Source organism: Triturus cristatus, chromosome 12, assembly GCF_964204655.1.
Source record: "Triturus cristatus chromosome 12, aTriCri1.1, whole genome shotgun sequence".
In the NCBI taxonomy this organism is placed as follows: Eukaryota; Metazoa; Chordata; class Amphibia; order Caudata; family Salamandridae; genus Triturus; species Triturus cristatus.
This window is the reverse complement of record NC_140595.1, coordinates 705226016-705252964: the sequence shown is the minus strand read 5'-3', so window position 1 is coordinate 705252964 and position 26949 is coordinate 705226016. Positions and strand designations below refer to the sequence as shown.

The window sequence follows — 26949 nt, the reverse complement described above, 5'->3', positions numbered from 1 at the left end:
CTGCATGTACCTTACGAGCTGTACCCCTAGACCACGGTGCAGACCACGGCAGCGATGGCAGCTGGCCACGGCATCGTTAGTGAGACCAGGGTGGCAGTGCAAGCATCAGTTCAGTGGCGGCAGTGGTTGCCATCCTTAGTGAGACCAGGGTTGCGGTATGAAGCGTGGTGGTGCCCCCTGCAGTGCCTTCCTGTCACAGAAACACCGGTGCTCTTGGTGACAGCATCAAGTTGCTGTTTCCCTTTGTGGCAACTGAGGCACACGATCCAAGAGGTGGTACCCAGAGGTAAGTGAAGTCTTTGCTGTCCCTGAGACTTCGTCGATATGAGACAAGCTCTATCTCAAGCCCTTGGAACTACTCAGCAACAAGTGAAGAAAAATCTGGTCAGGCCCTTTCACTGCCCAAAGCAGAAGCAGCAACTGCAGACCAACCCAGCAAAGCAACAAAACAAAGGGGCAGTACTCCTTCTGGTAACTCTTCCAGTTCTTTTCTTTGACAGGTTCCTTGATCCCAGTGAGTTCAATGAAATTTGTTATCTCCCTGAGGATTCCAACAGCAGGCACGCTCTACTTCAAGCCCTTGGAGAAAACTATAACAGCAGAATGATAAAAGTGCAATCCAGTCCTTTTCCTGCCCAAGACAGAAGCAGCAAGCAGCATGCCAACACAGCAGAGCACGCAGCAAATTGGCAGTTCCTCCTGACAGCTTTCCCAGCTCTTCTTCCTGGCAGGTTCCTTAGTTTAGCAGTATTCTAAAGTTATGGGGTCTGGGCCCCAATATTTATAACACATTTTCCTTTGTTCTCTTTTGGCAGAAGTCTCTCAGCTCAGTCCAAACCATTTCTAACCTCCCTGGCCCAGCTTCCAGGCAGGAGGTGGAGACAGCATTGTGCAAGGGAGACAGGGCCTATGCAGGTGCAAGGGAAATCTCCTCCCACCACTCTAAATGCAGACCACGCCTATTCAGGTGCTATTGAAACTCCTCCCACTACTCTGAATGCAGCCCAGGTCCAATCAGTCCAGTCCTGACTCATCCTGGAAAGACAGGACATGCCTCAAACCCCCCAGTGGCTATCTACAGTGAATGCACATCCCCAGCCCCTGTCACTCCAAAGCCAGACAGTCAATCCACAATCCAGTAGAGCACCGAGGATGGTTAAGCAAGAAAATACCCACTTTCTAAAAGTGGTATTTTCAAACTCACAACATAAAAATCATCTTTACTAAAAGACAAATTTTTACGTTCTGAGTTCAGGTATACTGAACTCCATTTCTCTGTCTTGTTCCCAATGGGAAGCTATACTTATAAGATGTTACAAAGAATCCCCCAATCTATCCAATGGGACAGATAGCTTTTCAATAGTGAACAAAATACACAGTTTTTCACATACATTGCACCCTGCCCACAAGGGTACCTTGGACCTACCTTAGGGATGAATCACATGTAACAAAATGGAAGGTTAGGGCCTGGTCAGTGGGTGCACTTGCCAGGTTGAAATGGCAGTCACAACTGCGCTTAGACACTGCATTGGCAGGTCTGAGAACCCATTAAAAGGCTGCTTGTGTGGGTTGCACAATCAATGCTGCAGGCCCACTAGTAGCATTTGCAGGCCCTGGGCACACACAGTGCAATATACTGGGAACTTGAAGGTAAATCAAATAAGCCAAACATGCAAACACCAATCCATAAACACAGTTTATCTGGAGAGCATATGCACTTAGGCACTGATTAGCAGTGGTAAAGTACCCAGAGATTTAAAACCAACAAAAATAGGGTCAAAAACAGGAGGCCAAAAAGCAAAACGTCTGGGGGTAAACCAGCTGAAAAAGCTAAGTCCAGCACTCCCCCTCTAAATAGGGCTGAGGGTCGGATAGCTCATGTTCAATGGCACATAATCCCTGGGGCTGTTGATGACAGGTAAATGCCAAAGGAGTAAAGTTTACTCTGTCTGCCTACTCTGGTCAACACAACCTAAAATTAGGAGAGTGGACCGATAGTATGGCAAACAGGGTACTCCTTCACCTTCACAGTTGCAATGGAGTGCCCTGTCTACCAAACTCTAAATCAGGCCTATAATGTACATCTTACTCCACCTCTAGTATAAACTGTTTATTGTGCAATGCAGATCAAACGCACTGATGTTATGTGTTCTGCATTTTTTATGCAGAAATAATTTATATATAACTCAGCAAGGTTTTTCCTAAATCCATAACAGATCATAACTTCATCATTTGCATGCTAATAAACCAATGTTCTGAAAGAACCCACAAATGTGAAACATTGATGTGAGTTCTAAAGTAATCTCCAATGGACTCTTCGACCTTACATTATATGAACTCCTTCAAAATGGCATTGGGTGTAGAGTATGCATGAGCAACCTACTAGTTGGACTTTCAGACCAAATACATTGCCAAAGCAAATAACATGAAAAGTCACCAGTTCACACAAGTGAACATGTGGACACGATTGCTGTTTGAGTTCTACTTTTTTTTATTATAGACATGAATGAGACAACTATCAATCTGGAAAAAGCGTCAGACCAAAGATGAATTTACCAGACAAAAGATAAATGTATTCCCCTGTGCCTATTGTTCAATACTTCAAATAATTATTGCAGAAGGATTACAATAAAACCTAGACTTCCAAGAAAATAACTGCAGTGTGTTTCCTAATAAGAAATCTAGTAAACATAATGATCTTTCATAATAAAGACATCTATAAGCCACACATTTTTGAATTCAACAATGAGTTCCAGGCATCTACAACTAACAATATATACTCCCTAGAGTTCATTTCACTGAATCATGAAATGTTTCACAGGACATGGAAGCTCTTCATAAAACAATGTGTGTATTTTATTCTACAAAATCCAAATTCTTTATTGTGCATCCATTGTGATTTGCAATCATTGGACCAGCTCTCTCTATATGGCGGTACAGTTTTGGGATAAACTCTGAACCAAGATGTTTAGTGTCTTGGAATGCCAATAGAAAGAATTGTTTATAATTTACAGAACGATTCTCAAAGTCCATAGAAATGTCCAAATCAAACAAAGCAGAACTTGACAGATATTGACTTGTCACAAACACACATATAAAAAACAGAGGATATGCCACTTCAAAACAGGCATAATGTACAGTGGGGAAAAAACAAACTATAACACAAGTAAAATGCTATAGAATAATAAATGTGATATAACTATGTACTGTACATACTGAGATAAACATACTAAACACCAACTATGAATGAATATAGTGTAGCTGTCTCCAGGTTTGAAATAGAAATGTACAGACATAGGAAGTGCTGGAAACCAGAAAAAGACAGCCAATATAGGCAATACAACATGGTTCTCATAGAAAATGAAACACACTTTTTATCCACACCATTAAATGTGAATCAGTTCAGGAGGAACTACTTCATATGTTTTTTAAAATACAAACATACTTTTAAAACCTAAGTGATAAAAACAGTCGTGACCAGAGTTATCCTCCTTTCTGTCATCTATGATGTAGTAGTAGAAGAGTACAGAAAAGTCTGCCAACTATTAAGAGCCTTTTAAAATAACTCATTATTTACTGATTAGAGTTTAAGACTAATTTGGTGGTAAGTAATGCAAAACCTGTAGCTTGAAGGTAAAACTAATAAACATTGCACAGTTGTTTTTCTAGTTTTTTAGAACTTTTTTATTTTATTCCACAAAAAACAGTTTCCACACGAATGTAATGATAATAAACATCAAGCGTAAATCAAAATCACAAAAGGTATGTATATTGTATAATAAGAAAGTTATGTTTTTTCTATGAGAAACATTCTTTTTATATTTTCTTTCTGAAATCCCTCTAAATATTGGACTTCCCAACAGTATTGAGTCCTACTGGTACATTTTGAGTTTAAAGTGAAAGCAATTGTCTAGTTTGTACACAAAAGGTAATTTAGCCGTAATGTCTAACTCTTTAATAAGATTTGTAATTAAGCAGTGACTGTGCATTTACCTCCATGCATGGCACTTTTTTTGCTCACATCAACATTTTACCATCTTTTGCATCTAAACGATAGTTTATAAATTTCCATGACTTCCTTGCAACTTCCCCATGAACTGATAACACTGTAAGTAATGTTCATTGGTTTGTTAGACTATAACCAGTGCCCAAGGGAGGTCTCCTTGGACATTGGGCATAAAACAATTGTTTGTTTCTTTCTTGACTTATGCTATAGACCTTTTAATCCCTTCCTATTGTATGCATTGTTCTCCTTTTCCTAGATATCAAGCGGGCACCTAACTCGAAATGAAAGATCCAATCTCTTATCATGCATTATGACCTATAGGCAAGGCTATGAATAATCATGCTCTTTGCCTTCTTGGGGGGCTTTTTCTGTGTTTGACCTCATTTGTGGGTCTTTGTGACCCTTTATATTTCCTTTAGATCAGAATACCACCACTGACTGCTAGAAGGTTATGAGTGATAATCAAAACACTTAGACTATGTGGGATGTTTCTGGCTTGATTGCTGTTGTAGGGAAGGTCTTCAATTACATATTGAAGACCTCTCAACTTCTTTAATGCTTCTGTGACTTACTGGTAATTGCAGTACTACACGCACATCTCTCGCTTGACTTCCTTAAATTGAACGGTGTCCTGCGAATCCTTGACATTCCTTTTCCTAGTATAAAAAGCTCTCCCTTCTACATCCTGTATCATCATCAAGCTCCACCAAACCCAGTTGGCCTGGAGATACAGAGTGGGAGGGAGGGCATAAGGAAGCCATGTGAGAGAAGGACTCAGAATAATGCAATTACCAGTAAGTCATTGAAGCATTACTTCCACCTCCTTCTGGCTTGTCTTCCTTACATGCTGAGCTGTATCAAAGCTAAAGAGAGCCAGGACAACTGAATAAATTCAGAGCACAATCTTTATCATCATTAGGAAAGCCAAAGTAATTTCACTGCAGAAAAACCTTAGACCCAAAGTGATCCTCCTCTGCAGGACCCTGAGTGACTCTGTGGTGCTTGATAAATGTAGATGGGTTCACTCAAGTGACCACCCTACAAATCTCATCCAAGGATGCTACCTGACACTCACCTAGAGAAGCCGACCATCCTTGAGTCGACCTGCCCTGAACTCCCAAAGAACATGGGATGGCAAATTAAGAATAAGCCAAGGCAACCAGAGAACAAATCCACCTGCTCACAGTTTGCCTGGTTGGCTTGCAACGCTTTTCAGCAGGCGAATCCTGACAGAAACGCTCCATCCTCTCCAGATTAACCAAAACCACTCTCCAAATGTCTATAGAATGAATACTAACCTTATCAGGAGACTGTGGTTAACGACAGAAAATGGGCAGAATAATCTTGTCTTGTGAATGGAATGCAGAATTGACCTTGGGAACAAACCCAGAACCTTGTCGCAAAACCAACCTATCTTCAAAGTTCTACTAAAAAGGGGCTGTACAGGAAGGTGCCCTCAGTTTCGGCAATCTCCGGGCAAAAGTATTGGCCACAGGGATAAACACTTTCAGCATAAGGCACCTGAGATCAATGGAATGTAGAGACTCAAAAGGGGGGTAAAGCAAAACCTGCAGCACCAGAAGCAGATCCCAGGAAGAACAGTCTGACAATTTTTTTAAATGAATATTAGAAAAACCCTTAAACTATTTCTGAACCAGACTCCGGGAAGCCTCCAGATTACTCCAAGGAGCCCAAAATGCGCTAATGTCTACCCACTGCTGCTTCAAAGTGGAAGGAGAAAGCACCAAAGTGAACCATCCTGTAGAAACTGAAGGATCTGAGAAATTGAAACAGACATAGGCCTAAACCATTGCTTCCTACACCATTTCCCAAGGACACCCAGTACTGACCATATGAAGTGATAGTGGATTGGCTCCTGGCAGCCTGAATGGAAGTGAAAACAACAGCAGAACAACCTTGAGCCATCAATTCTACCCGCTCAGCATCCAAACCGTGAAGCCCTAATGGATGATCACCTAGCAGCCTGAATGGAAGAGGAAACAAAAGAGGAACAACCTTGAGCCATCAATCTTGCCTGCTCAGGCTCCAAACCATCAATTTGAGACAAACCGGAGACTCTTCCTGAAGGATTTGGAAGATCAAAGGAGATGGACTCGTGGGCAGCAACCACTCCCAGTCCTTCCTCATCATCACCAAAGGAGGAAACCAAGAAGAGAGGCCCCATGCCAAAGGAACCAGGACTACCTGAGCTCCCTCTCTCCTCACTCTGAGCAGAAACCTCTGGATCAAAGGGAATGGAGGGAAAGCAAACAGGAGACCCCCAGGCCAGGGACAAGACAGCACATCTATCCTCTAGGCTGAAACCTCTCTCACCTTGGACCAAAATCAAGGAAGAAAAGCGTTATAGGCAGATGCAAACATATCCACCTCAGGACACCCCCACCTCTAGCAAACCAGACTGAACAATCGGGGAGAGAGACAAAAGTCATGAGAGGAGGGACTCACCCTCCAGAATGCATCCACCCAGGAGTTCAGAAACCCTGAATATAAATTGTTGTCAGAGATAGTAGATGAGTCTGGCTCAATGAGAAAATGCAATCCAAAATGAGGGCCAGGAAGATGGAGAGACATATCCTGTGAAGTGGGGTCCCAGGATTGAAGCAGACAGCGAACATGGATGTTCGGATTGAAGTGAGCCCAGGAAACCAAAAAGAAAATGGGCATCAAATCCGCCTGAACTCACATTCAGTCCAACACCCTTGGAAAGGGAGCCATTAGAAGGCCTAAAATATGTGTCCACGACCTTGCAGGTATGAAAAATGGCTCCAGTGCAAACACGATCCTGTGCTGGAAGCAACTGTGAAATCTGGGTGTTGATAAGGAATCCATGAGATGTAAATACCTGGGCTACTCGAGTGACAGGGCCCATTGCAGGACTGACTGGACAAGCCAACACCAGACAATCGTCCAGCTATCGCTGGACGCACATCTCTCGATAATGAAGCAGATCCGTCAATGGAGCAAAAACTTTGTGAAAACCTGTCGGGCAGATTTCAACCCTAACAGGAGCACACAGAACTGGAAGCGAAATTCTCACCCTTTTCGAAACAAAGAAACTTCTGATGTGAGTGGTGAATAGGCATGTGTGAGTAAGCATCCTGCAAATCGATGCTAGCTAGAAAATCTTGAACAGAAACCAGAGGACTGATGACTTGCAACACCACCATATGAAAATGCAAAGTCCTTATCCAACGGTTGAGTCTTTTAAATCGAGGGCTGGACAAAAACCCCCTGAGTCCTTTTGCACCAAAAACAGAATGGAATACACCCTCTGGCCCAATTCTTCCTGGGTAAGCGGGAGAATAGCCTGCTTCTGTAGCAACGTCAAAACCCTGTCCCACAAGGCCTACCCACGGATCGGATTTCTGGGAACAGGAATAGGGATGCATCCTGAGTCTGGAGGCAGAGAGTTGAACTCTATCCAATCTGAATGATGCTCAGAACACAATGATCCGTGATAGATGTTGACCACTGAGGGAAACAGTCTTTGAGCCTTCTTCCCACCACATCTGAAGCCAGAGGATTGGAATAGTCAGGATCGCTGTGTTGAGGGACCTTTCTTATTGTACACACTCTGGGACCTCCCTGGTTTATGGGGCTGGTATTTGTGACTATCCGAACAGTATGACTTAGAGTCTCCCTTATGATAATCTTTAGAATCCCTAGAAAAGGGCTTAATGGTCCTCCCAGAAAAAGACATATATGACCAAGAACTTTTCTTGTCCTTAAAAGATTTTTTCATCATATCCTTCAGCTGGTCACCGAAGTGGTTCTTGCCCTCAAATGGAACCTTCAACTGGGATGTTCTCTCCAAACATTAAGCCTTCTAATCCCAAAGCCTGACATGTCAATGAGCCATCACCACTGAACTATAAACAATGGAGGCTGCTTGGATGATATCAGCTGAAACGTCTATTAAGAATTTTGACTGCTGTTCCTTTTATACCAAGATCCCTGATACAGTCACTCCTTCTTGCATTAGTTCTGCCATAGAGTTGAAACCTTTCACCAAGGATTGTGAAGTTAAAGCAGCACCGGTGGCTGCCAGCAGTACCAAACTCGCAGCACTAAAATATCATTTAAGGCTGGCGGCCACCTTTTTGTCTGTAGAATCCAAGGCTGAAAAGTCATTGGGATTCAATGAAGTCCTTCCCAGCAAGGAAGCTAAAATGGAGTCTACTTTGGTGGCCTTAAGCAGTCCATTTTGGGGTGGAAAGGAAGAGTCACAGGAGCCGTTTTGGCAAATTGAGGAAAGAGACCATCCGCATCTTCTGCAACATGGGGAGGATCAAACTTCAAATTGTCACGGATGTGCAACAAGATGGCCCCCATTTCTCTCTGGAAATAAACTTCCCACTAGAGGAACTAGGTTTTTCTGGCATCAAATCAATATCTGTATCACAGAAAAAATTAGCAGACCACAGTTTCCTGGAGTGGGAAGGCTTAGCAGCTAAAGCCATAACCACCACTACCTCATCAATCACAGCATGAACATGTTTAGTCGTCACTCGTTCCTTGGTCTCAAGAGAGCGACTGGGATGCTGCACAGACACCTTTCCTTCCTCACCCTCATAAGAGGGAAAAAGAGATCTCTTCCACTTTTCAAACCTCTTCACCTTTATTTGAAGACATCAAAATATGAAAAGGTAGGCCTTAAATAAGACCTGCAATTGTCATTGCCCAATAGTGAAGACACATACAGACCCCCAATAGGTCAACAGAAAGGAACAGGAAGGTAATCCCAAATACCCACAGCATCACAACAGCCCCATAAGAGTGCCCCCCCTTACTATCAATCCACTTTACTAGCATGTAAAAGCAGTGCTGTCCCCATCCCTACCGCATCAATCCTTGCCTTGAGAGGTATCACTCCCCTCCAACCAGGAAGTTCATCTACCGACCGGTGTCCAAACGAGAAACCACCCTCTGAAATCAGGAAATGCCCCAAAGCACACACACTGCATTGAGCCATTCATTAGATCTCTGCTCCTGCCGTGGCACCTGCATGTCAGACCAAACAGTCACTCAGACTCTGGCCACTATGAGTCTTTTAGATGGGGAAACATACTTTCTTTACCCTGGAGTGAGTGCACCGCACCCGCCCTTCTGAAGGAGAGGAAGAAAAGAAACAGGAGGTAGATGGTAGGGGGAGGAGTTTTTATACAGGGAAAAGGGGTGTCAGGGTAGGAATGGGAGGCCTCACCATGTAAGGAAAGCAATCAAAAGGGGGGGGGGAGGTAATGGTACAAATTCTGGGCTTTCTGTGGCTGAACCATGGATATTGCCCATGAAGAGGCGATGAACCTAGATAGTGATTGAAGTACACTGGAAAATAAATCTTGAAATTTCCATACCAAAAAATACCATTGGAACTTACTTTCAGAATCAAATACATGTGAATGAGTATCTGAATGAAAAAGAAATACAAAAGAAAAAAGCTTGTGGGAAGAACCACAGAAGTTGCACATATATCATAGTCTCCTTACCAAGCCAAAATAACGTACTCAAAAGGCTACATTTTTTGCAGGAAACCCTTAAAGAATGAATGACGTGCAACCTATTCTGATGGCTTGGCTGGAAACATTGAAAGCTGAAGTCAAGCTGGAAGTCCTCCATAGTACTAAATATGGGAAAGTCATTAAACAATCCACTTTGACACTGTGAAAGTTAAATTCCAGGCACTGGTCTGAAGTGCTTTCACTCGAGCAGGAGCCAAGCAATAATAGACTTACCCCAGTTCTGTGGTGGGGAAGGTATGAGGGAAAACTCTGGTCTAGGATTCATCCTCACTCAAAACAGGGCCTCCTTCTTCTTGTGGTTAGTGGGATCAGCCTTCAACCTTTCAGTTGGTTGAAGTGAATGGCAATGCCATGTGGCAAACAAGTGGCACAGGGCAGTTAGGACCACAGTAAATAAACCAAAGCCATGTGTTCTATCATTAGTGGGTAACCATGCCATGTAAACTAAAGAATAAATGGTTGTTAGTAAAATAGCATGTCCCCTCTTGGTGGCAGAATATGAGAGCCACTCCCACTGAGGGGAAAAACTTGTGAAAAGTAAATGTTATTAATGTGCATATACTTCCATAACTATAAAAGAGCTTTGATTGTTCTCTTCAATCTTGTTGGTTGCTCGGATGATGGATAGGCTCTCAAATCACAGCACATTTGCATCATTTTCATACTGTTCATCTAGACAGAAACACTGTGTTAGTTTCTTTGACTTTCATATAAAACTATGTATTTTCATTCAGCTACTTCCGAAAGCTACCGGACAAGGCATTGTACAGTTTGATAAAGGGAATTTTTGTGGTGAGAACCCAATCGAATAGGAAGGGACTGTTTCAGACATTCATTGTAATTATCCTCTTGTCTGGGATGACAAAAGTGGTTGGGTTCAGATCTCCAATTGGGGGAAGATGTATTCAACACTCAGGGGACCTGCACTGACAGAAATCTGCCACCAGGTATCATGCTTTCAATTGATCAATAATGAATCAGGAGCCTGGTTAATAATCAGAGATTTGTAGCTGAGGATTAGTATGCTCTATTTCTGGAGGTATTGTGGGACTTTGACCCAGTTGACTTTATGGACTGTACAGAAAAAACTTGGATTTGATCCTGAATTCTACTACAAGCAATGGAAAAACGTTTGTGGACGGCTTCATAATGTCTTCACCAGTAGAAGTCCGTGTCAGAGGAGAGTGGTGGGGCAGGGGATGGGTGGAGGGGGCGTGGGGGCATCGGGGTGTGCGACGATCAACAAAAAAATCTTATCTTCCACCTGCAGCCTGCCGCATCGCTGCGTAAAGCTCTTTTTGTGGCTTGACTGCAGGCAAAGGCTCCCAGACTCCCCTGTGGCCAATCTTGAAGCTGCTCTCATGCATAAGATCAGCTTCAGGATTGGCCTGAATGATGATAATTTGTGCTCCCAGGGAGACCGGGAGCCTGTAATTTCTGTCGCCAACCCAGCAATGCAGCTGAGTTGAAGAAAGCTTCAGTGCGTATGACGGTTTGGCCGGCCTGAGACGGCTGGCCAAACCATTATCCGCACTGGTAACAGTTCATACCACTCCTTATGGTGCCTGTTATCCCCGTGGCCCTGCCCCCAAAACTCTGGGAAGCAAAACGATAATAAACCCGTGTTTATTATCGTTTTATTTTTATTTGTTTTTTTACAGTGCTGGCAGGGGGGCAACACTCCTCCGCCATAGAGGAGAATCCGGCCCTGGTCTTCATGTTTGCTGAAGTTCATGAACAGCCTAACTACCCAGTTCTGTGGCCTGGAAATAAGTTTCTCAGCGGGGCTAGCAAACTGATGCTGCAGTAGTCACATGAGCTATGACCAGCTCTTCTTAACCACATCTCATGCTCAGTTTAGTGTGCTGGAAGACTGACATTTGGGAATCTGGAGATTGGTAACCCTGATCAATATGTTGGTTTTGGATGGGAAAGAGGAAGAGTAGGGAGAGATAGTAAGAGGAACTAATTTTCAGAGTCAAAAGCATCCTCCTGACCCTAGCTTTCTGCCCTCTTCCTTGAGCAAGCTTAGAAAACTAAGCATGAACACTTTCTAGGTCTAGGAGGGAACTGAACCACAACTGGGCCTTGAACAATTCGGAATGTGTTACTTTTTTAATTATTTCCTTCTCTGCCTGGTACCGGTTAACCTCACTTGTATCAGTTCTTCATTTCATGTATTTGCTAGACAACATATTCCAAGGCTTGGGTCTTTTATGTGAAACTTTCCATTTCTTATTTGAAAGACTTTACTAAACATCAATATTCTCTTTTTTTGAGCAGCTTCCCTGGCCTCCGCAGAAAATCTCAATCCTCTCCTGCTAAAGTGGAGAGAGAATGAGCTGAAAGAGAGACGAGAGGCCTACAAGTGAGTTATTCTATGTTATTTGAATGATATAGCACTAAAACCTTAGCAACTGAAATAAAACAAACTTAACTCTAACTTTGTATTTTTTTGCTACTATTTGGCTTCCTGCTAACGCATCCTCCTTTACAGCACTTTGATGATGAAAATTTACAAAAATAAAACTATTGACATAAGTATTTTATACCGAGTACCCAAATACAAAGTAGCACTTATGGGAAGGTTTTTGTGAGGTGGGGGGGATATTTTCTTCACTGTCAACAATGATAGCTGTGGTTTCTTCCATTGGTGATCTGATTCCCTGCATAAGATCTCAGGTAGTTTACCATCACGTTTGTGAGAGTCGGCCTCAACCTCCCCTCCTTTAAACCAATATTGGGCCTACTGATCAATGTGCATAGAACTTTAGGAAGGCTATTCTATGTAGAAAAAACACAAGAGACACTGCAGACTTAGAAATAATGACCTAGGGCGAACAGTAAAGATCCCACCCCACATTACCACTTCATTTATTAGGCGCCAACTTACAATATTCCTCAAGTTCTCATTGCTCATTACATTGGTCATTGCCTCTAAGTTCATCAGTCTCCACTGAAGATCAGTGCTAGATAAGCAGCTCTACAGATATATATATATATATCAGTCTATATGTATATTATCTACTGGCGGTCGCCAGTAGATAGTTATAGTTAGGACCGTATTTCCATAGGAAATCCGCAACATTGTATTTGGAATACCTTTGGCGCTGGTTGACGAATCCTCGCAAAATTTTCAAAATAGGTGGGGCGCTCTGCTCCGCTCCTACCCTGAAAGTCTCGGGGTGATTCGTCAAGCGGGGGCCGAGAAAAAAGGGGGGTCCCAAAACACGTTTTCCCCATGCATTTTTCTCATGCTTTTCCCACAGAGGTTTGGAAGGTGATCTATAAGCTAAACTGAGAGCATATTTTCTGTAAATTCACATTATCTTTCTCAGTCATGTGAGAATGAAGTCTGACATTCTCAGTAAAACATGTACATCCAACAAGGGCAGAGACTGTCAGTTGATTCCTTTGTGTTCTACTGCAGCTTCCCAGAGTGTTCCAAAGAACAACTAGAGCGCTAACAGTCCTACTTATGATAAACCTGAAGCCATCTTGCTTGGTAACTCTTAAAGCATTTAATTTAAAAAGGAACAAAATGAGGGGGTTCATTTTTCCATAAAAAGTATGATTAGTGCTGCAGAAAGAAAAATTAGGGCACATTTGAGTGACTTCTCAAATCCTCTTCTATTTCATTAAACAATTCTGACATGCAGACTGAAACATGCACTTTCAATACCAGTAGCAGTTTTCCCTGGTGAGCAGTAGCTTTACTACAGTGATCTAATGAGCAAAAAGAGTGCTAACATTCTGAATTTATGGCAAATGTGTGACACATCTGAATCCCTTCTTGATGGAATCAAAGTAAAAAACTGAAAGTATTTCCTAAAGTCTCCCAAGATGGCCACCAGAGACAAAAGAGCCCAAATGTAGCCCAAATATCACCCAGATGTAGCCCAAGTATAGCCCAATGACAGAATGTCCCAGAGTGTTCTTAAAAACAACTAGAGCGCTTACTGTCGTCATTATGACAAAAGTATGGCACACCTGAAGCCATCTTGATTGGAATAAACTGGTAACACTTAAAACATTTAATTTAAAAAGGAACACAATGAGGGGGTTCATTTTGCCATAGAAATTATGATTAATGCTGAAGAAAGAAAATGAGGGCACATTTTGAGTGACTTCTCAAATCTTCTTCTATTTCATTAAAAAATTCTGACATGCAGACTGAAACATACACTTTTAATACCAGGAGCAGACTTCCATGGTGAACAGTAGTTTTACTACAGTGATCTAATGACCAACTAGAGTGCTAACATTCAGAATTTATGGCAAATGTGTGACATATCTGAATACCTTCATGATGGAATCAAAGTAAAAAACTGAAAGCATTTCCTACTGAGGAGACTGCAGTACATGAGGAAATTAGGAAACTTCATAACAAATAAATCTCCCAAAATGGCCACCGGAGACAAAAGAGCCCAAATGTAGCCCAAAATCACCCAGATGTAGCCCAAATATAGCCCAATGACAGAAGTGTGCAAAACACTTATTATTTTGTGTTTTGCAGTGTTATATAGTGCAGACTTGTCAGGTATTGGAGTGCTTTACATGAACATTGGTTACATCACACATGAACAAATTCATTTTGGTTGTAGACATGGGGAGACTAAGTGATTTGACCAGAATCACAGAATGTCGAGCTGAAGCAGAAACTCCAACCTAGTCCCCAGTTGCAAAGTCTGCAGTTCTGGAAGTAACACCACATCCTCTCCCCTAGGTGCAACATTTAATCAAGTGGTCAACTGGATAAAAAAACATAAAGATAACAAATAATTTAAAAGTGCTTTGTCGCTATTTGAAAACTCAGAAAATATGTCCTTATTTTAGTCTTTTAGAGCACTAACCATAATTTTGATGCCAATAAGGCCCTGTCATATATGTAATTTCTAAACGAAATGCTCTAGGTTTTACCGTTTTGATTACATCAAGATGACGCTAGGCGTTCCACACTTTTGTAATAAATATAGAATGTTAACAATCTAGTTGTTCATTAGGATTCTGTTGAGAGGCAGAGGCCAGGGGCACGGACTCTGAAAATTGAAGGCAGGTAGGAGGGTGCAAAGGCAACAATTTAACCACACTGAGCAGGCAGGAAGGGCGTGGCAGCACAACAGACTATGGAGGGCAGTGGAAAGGGGGGCAGGGGCAACAAACCAACAATACAGGACTTGCAAGAGAGGCTGTGGCAATGTAATAGACCATTGTGGGCAGAAGGAAGAGGCAATGGTAGTACAACCATACATGCCAACAGACCCGATTCAGCCAGGAAACGTCCAATGTTTTTAAGCTCAAATGGGCTTTATTTGATCTGCCTCCTGTCTACAATCTCCTCTTTTTCAATGTAACTCAAAGGAGAAAATCAATACCCCAGCTTTTTTCAAAATCTCCCTCTTACCAAGTTCAAAATGTTCGCAAGTATGGTACATTTGATCATGGAAGGAAATGGGGTAGAGACATGGACTTGGATAACAGAGGACAGGAGGGACATGGAGAGGTGCACCAAACTGACCCTGCAGGGCAGGCATCAGGGTTTGCAGCAGCACAATACACCACACAGGGCATGCGGGATGGGAGTGCAGCACAAAAATCCATAGAAAGCAAGAGGGAGGGGACAGGACCATGCACATGGACAACAGAGAACAGAGGGGCAAGAGGCAATGGTAGCTAGCTGACCATAATGGACAGACAGGAGAGAAAGCTGCAGCATAACAGACCATAAAGGGCAGGAGGGACGGATCAGGGGCATGACAATGGAACAGACAAGCCAGGAGGGAGGGAGTAGGGGTCTGCACATGTAAACAGAGGGCTGGGGGCAAGGGGGCAGGGCAGGAGCAGCAAGATAGCCAAGGAGGTCAGGCAGGATGGTCACTAGAAGCAAGACACACCATGAAGAGCAACAGTGAGACTGTGATGGCATACACACAGACCATGGAGGGAAGGTGGGAGGGGTCAGGGGCAGCTAACTGACCACACAGGGAAGGTGGGAGGGGCCATGGCAGCACAGGAGACCATGCATGGCAAGTGGGAGGGTTAGTAGCAGCACAATGGCTATGATGGGCAAGAAGGAGGGTGCAGGGGCATGCACAAAGGACGATGGAGGATAGAAGGGAGGGTCAGGACCTGTGCACAGACAAGAAAGTTCAGGGGAAGGGGCCTCACAACAGACCGCACGGGGCAGGCAGGAGGAGCAGTTGCAGCACAACAGACCAGGGAGGGCAGAAGGGTGTGGCAGTACAATGGACCATGTGGACAGGAGGAAGAGGATAGGGGCATGGCATGTGGACAGGCAGGGTGGAGGTGGCATGGACAGGTTACAGTCATCTGACAATGCTAGGCAGGTGGGAGGGGAGTGGCAGCTCAACAGAACACTCAGAGTAGATAGGAGTGGCAGGTCAATGGAACATGGTGGGCAAAAAGGATGGAGCAGGGGCATGCACAAAGACATCAGAGGGCAGGGGGAAGGAGAATAGGGGCAGCAAGCTAAGCACAGAGTTTGAGCAGGAGGTCAATGATGGGACATAGAATTGGGCAATGGAGGGCAGGAGGAGTGGACTGGTACATCATACTAAATTGAGGGCAGTGGCAGCACATCGGACCATGCATGGCAGGAGGGAGGAGGCTAGTCCATGGATTCACACAACAGAGGATAGGGAGGAGAGGGCAGTGTTGTGTAACCTAACTAGTCTCTAAAGTTGTAATATAAAATATGTGCTGGGGAGTGTAACGTTGCATATGCACTGTGACAAAGATATGGATCCCAGATTGTAATATGTATGGCATAGCACTGTGCGTTATAACATAGGCATCGAGGAATGCACGTTAGATGGGGCAATATAACCCGTGGGAAGACAAGTGTGGCATGACATATTCACGTGGTGGTGTTACAGTGCACATGGGCTAGAGAGTGTCATAGCATATGCACTAGCTAGTGGAATACAACACAGAGGTGTGTGGCACTCAGCAGGCAATGGTGGGTGTAACACAGCATTGGGCTCTGCCAGGAGCGCGCTGTGACTCTCAAGTGATGTTCGTCCCCTTTCCAGAGAGTAAAATAAAAAGTATTACACATCCGGCAGTGGATGTGTGTTTTATTAATCGTGAGGGGGGTTTCTTGCATAGTTTTGGTCGAATTTTTGTCGAATCCCCTTTGAATGGCTTGGTGTGCATGTGTATTAAATGTGCCCGTCAATAGCTACCCATGTTTGTATAAATAAACGACAAGGGTGTCTACCGGGATTAGGCACGGTAGGGCATCAGACATGTCAGAGCTTCACTAGTGGTGTAAATACATTCCACGTGGATTCATTGTATGCATAGTCACCTTTTAATGAATATCACGCAAATCGTCATGGTGATAGGTACGTACGGTTTGTCCAGCATGTCCTAGGTGTGTCTATAAATATATATTTTTTTTTAAATAATAAAAAACAGTGGCCGTCCCTGGGGATTGGGGTCAAAAAAATATAATTAGGAGACAGGCCCTGGGGGATGGGGTCATCAGGGCCAATAAATTAGAATAAGAAGGGGAACCACACAGCCCCCCTTCTTAAAAAATTAAAATAAATAAAAGATGGCATCATGCCGGAGGCGACGCCCCCTCCTTGCAGCACTCTGCAAACCCGCCCCCTGGCGAGTTGTAAGTTGGGGAATTAATTCCTCTTCAATACTGAGGGTCCCTGAGGGCCAACTAGCCCAACAGGCATCTCCAGTATGCGCCAGGCAGCTGCGCTGCAGACAGGTGTTCTGAGGCCAAGCCCCTTTTTACACCTCTCTGCAACGCAGCTCTGTGGCGCTTACTGGAGGTACCTAGTGGTCTAGTTTGACCCTAGGGACCCTTAGGATTCAAGGGGACTTAATCTCTCAACTTAGAACAGCCACAGGGCGCGTTTACACAGTGGTGAAGGGAGGGGACGGGGCCTGAGGTGACGTGTGCAAACACGAACTATGGCACGTTTTGAATTGGGGATATAATTTCCCTTCAATACTGAGGGCCCCTGGGGACTAACTAGCCCACCAAGTGCTTCCAGTAAGCGCCACTGAGCTGCATTGCAGAGAGGTGGTCCAGGCCGTGCCACTTTTTACACCTCTCTGCAATGCAGCTCTGTGGCACTTACTGGAGGTACCTAGTGGGCTAGTTGGACCCTAGGGACCCTCAGGATTCAAATGAACTTAATCTCCCAACTAAAAACGGACACAGGGCGTGTTTACACAGTGGTGAAGGGAGGGGACGGGGCCTGAGTTAACGTGTGCAAAAACGCCCTGTGGCCTGTTTTAAGAGGTAGTTTTAATCCCCCTGCCCTATTATATACTTGGGGCTTACAGAGGAGGTCATGCTAATCACAGGGGGACCCCAACGGATAATGTTCCCTAGTGTATGTAGGTGTTTTCACTGTATTCTAAGTGTCTTTTAACATAGCACTGGCTCTAGGACTGGTTAGTCAGACTCAGTTACCACCAGTATCCGTCTGAAAAAGTTGAGGGTACAGGATGATTTTGCAACAAGGCTTCTTTCTGCTCTTCTTTTTGTTCTTTCTGCACGTTATCCTTCTTCCTGCACTTTTCTTCGTCTTTGAGGACTTCTGTTGCTTCTTTCTGCACTTCTTTTTTTTCTTTCTGTGCATTTTTTCTTCTTTCTTCACATGTCCTATCTCTGTAGGCATAGTTAGAAATTAGCATTTAAAAAACCTTTGAAATTCACAGAAAAAACCATAGGTTTCAGGCACGTTATAGTCAGGAATTAGCATTTAAAAAACCTCAGAAATTCACTGAAAAAACCATAGGTTTCAGAGGTGTTATAGTTAGCTGGACTTTTCACTTTACAAAACCATTGAAATTCCCCCGTTATAGTTAGTTCAGCTAACTATAACTCGCGCGCCCGCAATGCACTGCTGATGACGTCACATATTACATCACTCATGACATAGTCAGTGACATCACTCATGACATCACTGATGACATCTCAAATGACATCACTGATGACATCACTGATGACATCATCCTTGTGATAGAGTGGCAGACCTCCTCTCACCCTAATATAACCTTTGATACACACATTTTAAAATAGAGACTACAATTTTCAAAACAATGGACATACCAATACCAGTTACAACAACCTCTTCAGTAATTCTAAGATCCACATACACATCCACTCATTCACCAACAGTCCTATACAGTCACTCATACATGTACTCACTCATCATATGTACTCATACACCTATACATCCTGTTACACAATGCCACTCATCCATAGAGTTACTCACACACATAGTCACTCATGCTAATAAAGAATCAAACATACATTTACTTGCATATACAGTTATACACACACCACTACACTTACTTCTATGGAAACGTACACATACTTAGTCTTTTAAACAATCACTTATAGAAACACATACTTATTCATACAGGAACTCTTTCAATCTCTCACTCTCACATATACTCACTTATATACAACAATAGTCACATATACTAGTTTAAAACATATGCAGTTACTCATAAAGACACTATTGAGACAGTCATTCACTCACTAACACACCCATACACACATACAAACAGTGAGTCTCTCATTCATGCAACTATGCACTACGTAATACCCCCCACCGAACCATGCAGACACTCAGACTGATACTCAAAAAACCAACTAATAACCTATATAGACACCCATGTAGCTACTCACCAACCCATGCAGCCACTTATACACAAAGTGAGAGACTGATACAGATATTTACATATTTAAACATTACTCACTAAGCCATGTATTCACTATGGTACACTTAATCAGTCAGTTACACAATCAATTTTTCAAAAACAAATCATCCATTTAGACACTTATATACCCATTTATTCTTCCATCGACCTTGAGATATACATATATAAAACATATTTAATTTTCAGAAAAACACACATTCACTGGATGATGTCATCAGTGATGTCATCAGTGATGTCCTTTGAGATGTCATCAGTGATGTCATGAGTGATGTCACTGACCATGTCATGAGTGATGTAATATGTGACATCATCAGCAGTGCATTGCGGGCGCGCGAGTTATAGTTAGCTGAACTAACTATAACGGGGGAATTTCAATGGTTTTGTACAAGTGAAAAGTCCAGCTAACTATAAGACCCCTGAAACCTATGGTTTTTTCAGTGAATATATATATATATATATTCACTTAGAAAAACATAGGTTTCATGCACGTTATAGTTAGGAATTGGCATTTAACAAACCTTAGAAATTCACAGAAAAAACCATGGGTTTCAGGGGTGTTATAGTTAGCTGGACATTTCCCTCGTACAAAACCCTAGAAATTCCCCCGTTATAGTTAGGTCAGCTAACTATAACTCACGCGCCCCCGCAATGCACTGCTGATGACATCACATATTACATCACTCATGACATGGTCAGTGACATCACTGATGACATCACTGATTGTTAATGTTTTAAAATATTTTTGAAACTATATTTTCAAAACGTTATTTTTTATTTATTTTTCAATTTTTTTGGGATTCGCGCACCCAACGCGCTAGGAACCGTGCATCCTGCGCGCATTTCGCCTTTTTTTTTTTTTTAAAGGGGGCCCCAGGTGGTCCTTCTGGGACCCCCTAAGCAACACTAGAGGGTCAGAGTATTATTTTCAAAACTTTATTTTTTATTTTTTTCCCATTTTTTTGGGATCCACGCACCCAATGCATTAGGAACCGCACACCCTGCGCACCTTTCAACGTTTAAAAAAAAAAAAAGGGGGCCCCAGGGGGTCTTTCTGGGGCCCCCTAAGCAACACTAGAGGGTCAGAGTATTTCTACCCTCCTCCCTTTATATGTTTTAAACACTTATTCCCGTTACTTCTTCAGCCTCACTTCTACCAAGGCACAAAATGGCTGCCAACAGTTCCTGGTTTCAAATGTAGACAGACACTTGACAGCCAATTAGCATTCAGCGCGTGATCGGGAGGGTGCGCGCTCAGTTCGGGGAGGGTGCGCTTAGGGTGGGCGGATCCTCCGAGGCCATAGATATATCTATCTTTTTTAGTCTAATTTTCTCAGGAACTACTGAACAGATTTACACCATTTATGCAAAAGGCACGAGTCTGAACTGAGGACTACCTCTTTGCCAAATTTGGTGTAATTCCATTCAGCAGTTCGGGCTGTAGCTGCGTCAACAGGTCCTATGGGAAATTGCATGGGGAAAACGCGTTTTGGGACCTCCCTTTTTTCTCAGCCCCCGCTAAAAAAAAAAATCGGCGAGATTCACGCACCCAGCGCGAATTTCGGCTGAAAATTTAAAAAAAGGAAGTGCGGGGCTCCCCGGGACAGAATTAAAAAAAGTGTGGGGGATCCCAATCCCCCCACAAAAAAGGGCCATGCCGTTGGACATGTCACTCGGACAGAACCAGAGAACTTCCGCTGCTATAGTTAGTTCAGCTCACTATAACTCAAGCCCCCGCAATGCACTGCTGATGATGACACATATTACATCATTCATGACATGGTCAGTGACATCACTGATGACATCACTGATGGCATCTCAAATGACATCACTGATGACATCATCCAGTGAATGTGTGTTTCTGTAAATTTTAAATATGATATATATATAATATATATATATATATATCACGCTTCGTCCTCCGTAGCTTTTCCCCGCTTACGATTCTCTGAGAGAGAGAGGCACGGACCCAACTTGTAGTGCAATAATCGTTTTTATTTCTCTGTCGCCATAACGCGTTTCGGCTCGCCTGAGCCTTGATCACATGACAGTGGACTAAGAGAATGAACACCTTTTTAAAGTGACAGTGCAATTGAGATCGTGACCACGTGATCAGCATACTCCGCTAATCCCGTCATAGACATGAACAACAGACATAGCATTCGTAAATGACCAAACAGGTAAGGTTAGATAAAATGTCATATCCACCTAAATGACTAAAAATACTCTCATAAAATATTGATAAATATTGTCATATGTTTAGAAACTTTGTATGCTGTTATAAAACGTCAACGTTATCTTATCATCTAATTAGTACGTCACGATCACATTTAAAATCAATAACAATAAAAAACCAACATTGTTAAATGAAAAAAGTGCTTGAGTGTGGGGTGCAAAAAATGTGCAAGGACAGCCTAGAAGTGTATACTGTGCAAAAAGCGTTACATTTAGATTCTTTGGTTATCTTGGTTACATATGTTGAAAATGAAAGCAGCACGATCAGTAGATGGGTCAAAAGATAGATGGTAATGTCCCCTCATTTTTATATGCTTTGGTCAATTTAATTTGACTATGTTTTGTTGGAACAGTGTTCATGCCCTAGTGCACCGAGAATATAGTAAGGTGGATGTGTTTATCTTACAGATACACCGGTTAAGTCCTATCTCAACGGGAATCCGCTGTGTGCATCAATGCAGTTGTATAATCTGTACAAAGTAAGGCTAGTCTACGACTGAATATATTATACTGACAGACATTAATAAGGAGTGTGCCAGTCAAAGTCGTAGACTTGTGCAAATTTGCTGATAAATATATAAAAAACGGATAAAAGGTGTTAAAATACCTTGAAGTACCTTTTAAAATTACTTAATTAAAAATACTTTATAAAACATACTTTATTAAACAATATACTTTATCAAAAATTATATACCATTTCTCTGTCGACCTACTCTCTGTAATGAGACATGTAGATAGGTGCGAACTAGAGAGCAAATTCCACAATAAATATGTTAAAAGATTTAAAAAAATCTCATAAATACCTTAAAATAATTGTACAAAATATATGACCGCTAATTTTTTGGAATGACACTAAAAATAATTGATGTGTTGCATTTGTGAGTTAATAGGACAGTAAAGTTAAAACCAGTGTGTTAAAAAATTGTTGTTTACTAGCCACCAGTGTCATCAATTGGTTTTAAGACTGAACATTCTAAGTTTGTGAGGGGAATATCGTTCTGATTATATCAGTTCTAATCAAATGGTGACCAATCTTATCTTTCTTAGGTTAAGTCAAGCATGTGTACAGGTCTTCAGTAGCGTTAAGACCAGAAGGGTGTTTGGTATCTAATTGTAGAATATACCTAGTTTCAAGTTTTCTGAGTTTGTTCTCTCGATTGCCACCCCTTCTGCTCGGTGGTACAGTGTCAATTACAAAGTATTTTACCATGCGATTGTCAGATAGATGACATTCTTTAAAATGTCGTGCAACCGGGTAGGTGTTATCTTGGTTTGTGATTGCCCTGAGGTGCTGAAGGATACGTTTGTAGACGGGTAACTTAGTGCTGCCAATATAGCGCAGGTTACAGGGGCATGTCAATACATATATTGCGAATTCAGTTTTGCATGTGAGTAGTTTTGAGTAGGCCTGGGCGGTAAATTCCGTTCCGTTCGCGGAATTTGCGGAATTTGGGTAATTTCGCGTTCCGCGGAGAACGCGAAATTGCCCAAAAATCTGCGTTCCGCGACTTCGCGAAATTTTTTGCTTGTTCGCGTTCTCAATATGCGTGTTCGCGAGACATTTCACCCCGAGCACGCAAACAGCCATCGCGAACAGGAAAAAAGTATCGCGAACAAGCAATTCCGCGTGTTCGCGGAATTTCTGCGTGTTCGCGGAGATTTTTTACCGTTTCGCGGAGATTTGCGTAACGCGATTACGCAAATTCCGCCCACCCCTAGTTTTGAGATAACATGCTTATGTTCGCTGAATGGTGTTTGATATGTATTCGTGTTTACTCCCTGGATGCATGCTTTACATGTTTTGCATCGAAAGAATCCCTTCATGGTTTGTATCCAACTGCTATTGTCAATAACCTCAGGGCTAGTTTTGACAAGCACATCCCTCATTGAGGGAGCTCTGCTATATGTGATGGACACCCTCTGCGGTAGCAGGGGTCCTATCACGGGGTCACTTCGTACCAAGGGCCAGTTCTGCTGAATAATTTTGTTTAATGCTTTGTGCTGTTGGTTGTATTGCACTATTAAGCGGAACACACTGTTATCCTCAGTCTTGGTGCTCATAGAGTTTGAGGAATTAGCATTGGGCAGGACGTTAACTGAATTTTTGTCCTTTATGGCTTCATCTCTACAAAATGCCATGGATTTTTTGATGGCATTGTCAATGACTTGATTTTGATAGCCTCGTTGCTGGAAGCGAAGTTTGCTCGCCTCTTGTGCTACCACTAAATCATCATTGTTGCTACAAATGCGTCTAATCCTTAGCATTTCCCCATAGGGGATGCTATTAATTAGATGTTTAGGATGCGCACTTGACGCATGAAGTGTAGAATTGCCTGCCGTTCTCTTTCTGAAAAGACGAGTTTCAATTTTGCCATTCTTTATATATACCTGGGTGTCTAAAAATTCAATCTCTGTGGCACTGACTGTGGCAGTAAAGTGTAAATTCATGCTGTTGGCATTGATACTTTCAATGAAGTCATAAGCTAGCTGGCTAGTACCTTCCCATATAACAAAAAGATCATCAATATATCTTAGCCATACTTTGACATTACTATTGACAACTTCATGGTGTTCTTGCTTGAGGACCAGCTCCTCCCATCTGCCCATATGCAGGCATGCGTAGCTCGGTGAGAAGCTGGCCCCCATAGCAACGCCTCTAGTTTGCTGGTAAAGTTGACTGTTAAACATGAAAATGTTATTTCGTAAACAGAATTCTGTCATTTCAACCAGCATGCAATTATGTTCTAGATGTTGCTTCGATCTTTGTGCGAGATAATGTTGGATCGCTGCTAAGCCATCTGTGTGCTCTATGCTAGTATATAAAGAAGTTACGTCTAATGCAATTAGTAAATAATTCTCCTGCCACCCAAAGTTCATGATTTTTCTGAGGAAGTCACTGGTGTCTTTTACATAAGACGGTAATTTCTGTACGAACTCCTGCAGATAGTAGTCGATGTATTTGGTAGTGTGTTCCGTCAGACTATTTCTGGCACTGATGATAGGCCTACCAGGCGGGTTGTTGTAGTCTTTGTGAATCTTCGGTATGAAGTATATAGTTGGTGTAGTAGGACTGTCATTTTTTAGGAATTTGAATTCATCATTGTTAATCAGACTGGCATTTTTCCATTTGTTGAGCTTGAGGTGGAAGTTTTTGTAGGTGATCTTCATGTCACTGATAGTAGTTCTTATGTAACAAGTGCGATCATTCAGTTGTTTGTATGCTTCCTTGTTGTATGCACTCATTGGCCAGATGACAATATTTCCACCTTTGTCACTGTTGCGAATGACGATCTCCTTGTTGTTTTTTTGTAGTTTGTATGTTAATTGCTTGTATTGCCAATCAGCTTTATTATAATGCTTTGTTTTGGATTGTATTTTCGTATTCAATTCCTTCAATTGGGTGGTCACTGCTTCATGGAAGATATCAACAGAGTCTCTGATCATGATTGGGTTATAGGAGGATTTGGGTTTGAATGGGCTGGCTTTAAGTGTTGGGTTCGTTGAGTTACTTTCAATGCTGAGATCCTGTATAACTTGTAAAAGAGGTGCATCTGATTGGGTTAAAGAATTTGTTACCCGTTGTCCCTCTGGAGTGGGAATCTCCCCCAAAGTTGTTTGGTTGGGTGTGTTCATAAGGAAATGCTTTTTTAGCTTTAATTTGTTTACTCCTTTGTATACATCAATTCTTGTTCTAGCATAATCAAAGTTGTTGCGCGGAGCAAATGAAAGTCCCAATCTTAGAATATTTTTTTCTTGTGACGTGAGTTCAATATTGGATAAGTTCACTATGGTATTTTCAACCTGCTCATCCATTATTGTTTGTTGCGCCAGTATCCCCGTCCCCTCCTTTTGCCTTGTCTTTGCTCGTTTCCGGTTTGCCTTGCGCCTCTGTCTCCGTTTGAAGTTGTTGTAGCTGGATTTGCCTGGGGTCTTGGGCGCAGAGTTTGTCTGCGCTCTTGACATAAAAAATTCAGTTCCTCACCAGGGGATGGCTTCGACTTGGCTCCCATCATTGCGGCTGAGCGCATTTCCGATTCTGACTCGCTGCCAGTCCCAGAGCTGCCTTCTGATTGGATGGTGTTAGGCTCGCGGTTTTCGGTTGCGTTTGGGACTGTTGGCGCTTGCAAATTGCGGAATTTTGATTTCCTCAGTGCATCATATCGTTTGGCAAAGGTAAAAATTTGGCCCATCTCATAGTCAGTTCTGTCTCTTTGAAATTTGTAAGCCTTTCTTGATTTGATTTTTTCCTCCTCTTTTGATAAGCGGACCATCATTTCATTTCTTAATTTGTTTTGTTCATCCTTATCTTCATACTTTTCCAGCTCTTCATTTATGGCATCAATTTCCCCCAGTAGCTTGGCTCTGTCAATATCCGCGTATTTAATTAGGATAAGGGTTAGTTTCCTTGAAGATTCAAGATTGCACTCAGCCCATTCCTTCATTAAATCGGGGTTAGGTTCTTCGTAACTGGGTGCCGTTAATATCCTCAGGCCACGTGGGATCCTATTGACGTCAATATATCCTTGTAATGACTTAGACTCCCACCACTTGGTCATCTCTGCTTTCATTTTTTTCTCCAATTTTTTGAATATGTCCCTTATTGAGTTGTTAACGATGATTTTATTTACTCTAGGTTCTGTCGTATTGCTCGTTGATGGGAGTGCGTCCGAGAACATCTCTGTAGCTGCAGCCTCCCGTGCTCTTGCCACGTCGGCCGACATGAGACCAATAATACGTAGATACTCCGGTTAAACCAGTTTTATTTGTGGCTGTGTTTAATGGAGTATTTGCATGCCTCCTCACCCCGCAATACCCAGTTAAGCGCCTACCTGCTACCTGCCGTAACCGCCTACCTGCTACCTTCCGTATTCGTCGAGTCCTCCGACTCGCCTCCTACCAAGATCGTCAGGTGTTCCGGGCTGATTTTCAGGGTTGCGGGGGGTCCAGCGGCGAGTATCCTGTGCGGGATGAGTTTGAACTTCCGGGTCACCCGGGAAGAGAAGTCTCGCTGTGCCGTCGACCGTTGATGAGAAAGGGGTCCGTGAATGGTCGTGCGAGACAGGCAAACGACCAATGAAATCACGCTTCGTCCTCCGTAGCTTTTCCCCGCTTACGATTCTCTGAGAGAGAGAGGCACGGACCCAACTTGTAGTGCAATAATCGTTTTTATTTCTCTGTCGCCATAACGCGTTTCGGCTCGCCTGAGCCTTGATCACATGACAGTGGACTAAGAGAATGAACACCTTTTTAAAGTGACAGTGCAATTGAGATCGTGACCACGTGATCAGCATACTCCGCTAATCCCGTCATAGACATGAACAACAGACATAGCATTCGTATTCAGCGCGTGATCGGGAGGGTGCGCGCTCAGTTCGGGGAGGGTGCGCTTAGGGTGGGCGGATCCTCCGAGGCCATAGATATATCTATCTTTTTTAGTCTAATTTTCTCAGG

At 42.8% G+C, this 26949-nt stretch overlaps 1 protein-coding gene across 1 annotated transcript in view; it reads left to right on the top strand.

Annotated features, from left to right (window-relative positions):
* The window catches only part of LOC146780158 (hydroperoxide isomerase ALOXE3-like), a 512047-nt gene that overhangs the window by 121504 nt on the left and 363594 nt on the right, over positions 1 to 26949 (top strand). The window contains exon 3 of the mRNA XM_085638403.1: positions 11830 to 11914. Coding sequence (XP_085494529.1) covers positions 11830 to 11914 — 85 coding nt within the window. The remainder of the gene's footprint in view (positions 1 to 11829; positions 11915 to 26949) is intronic.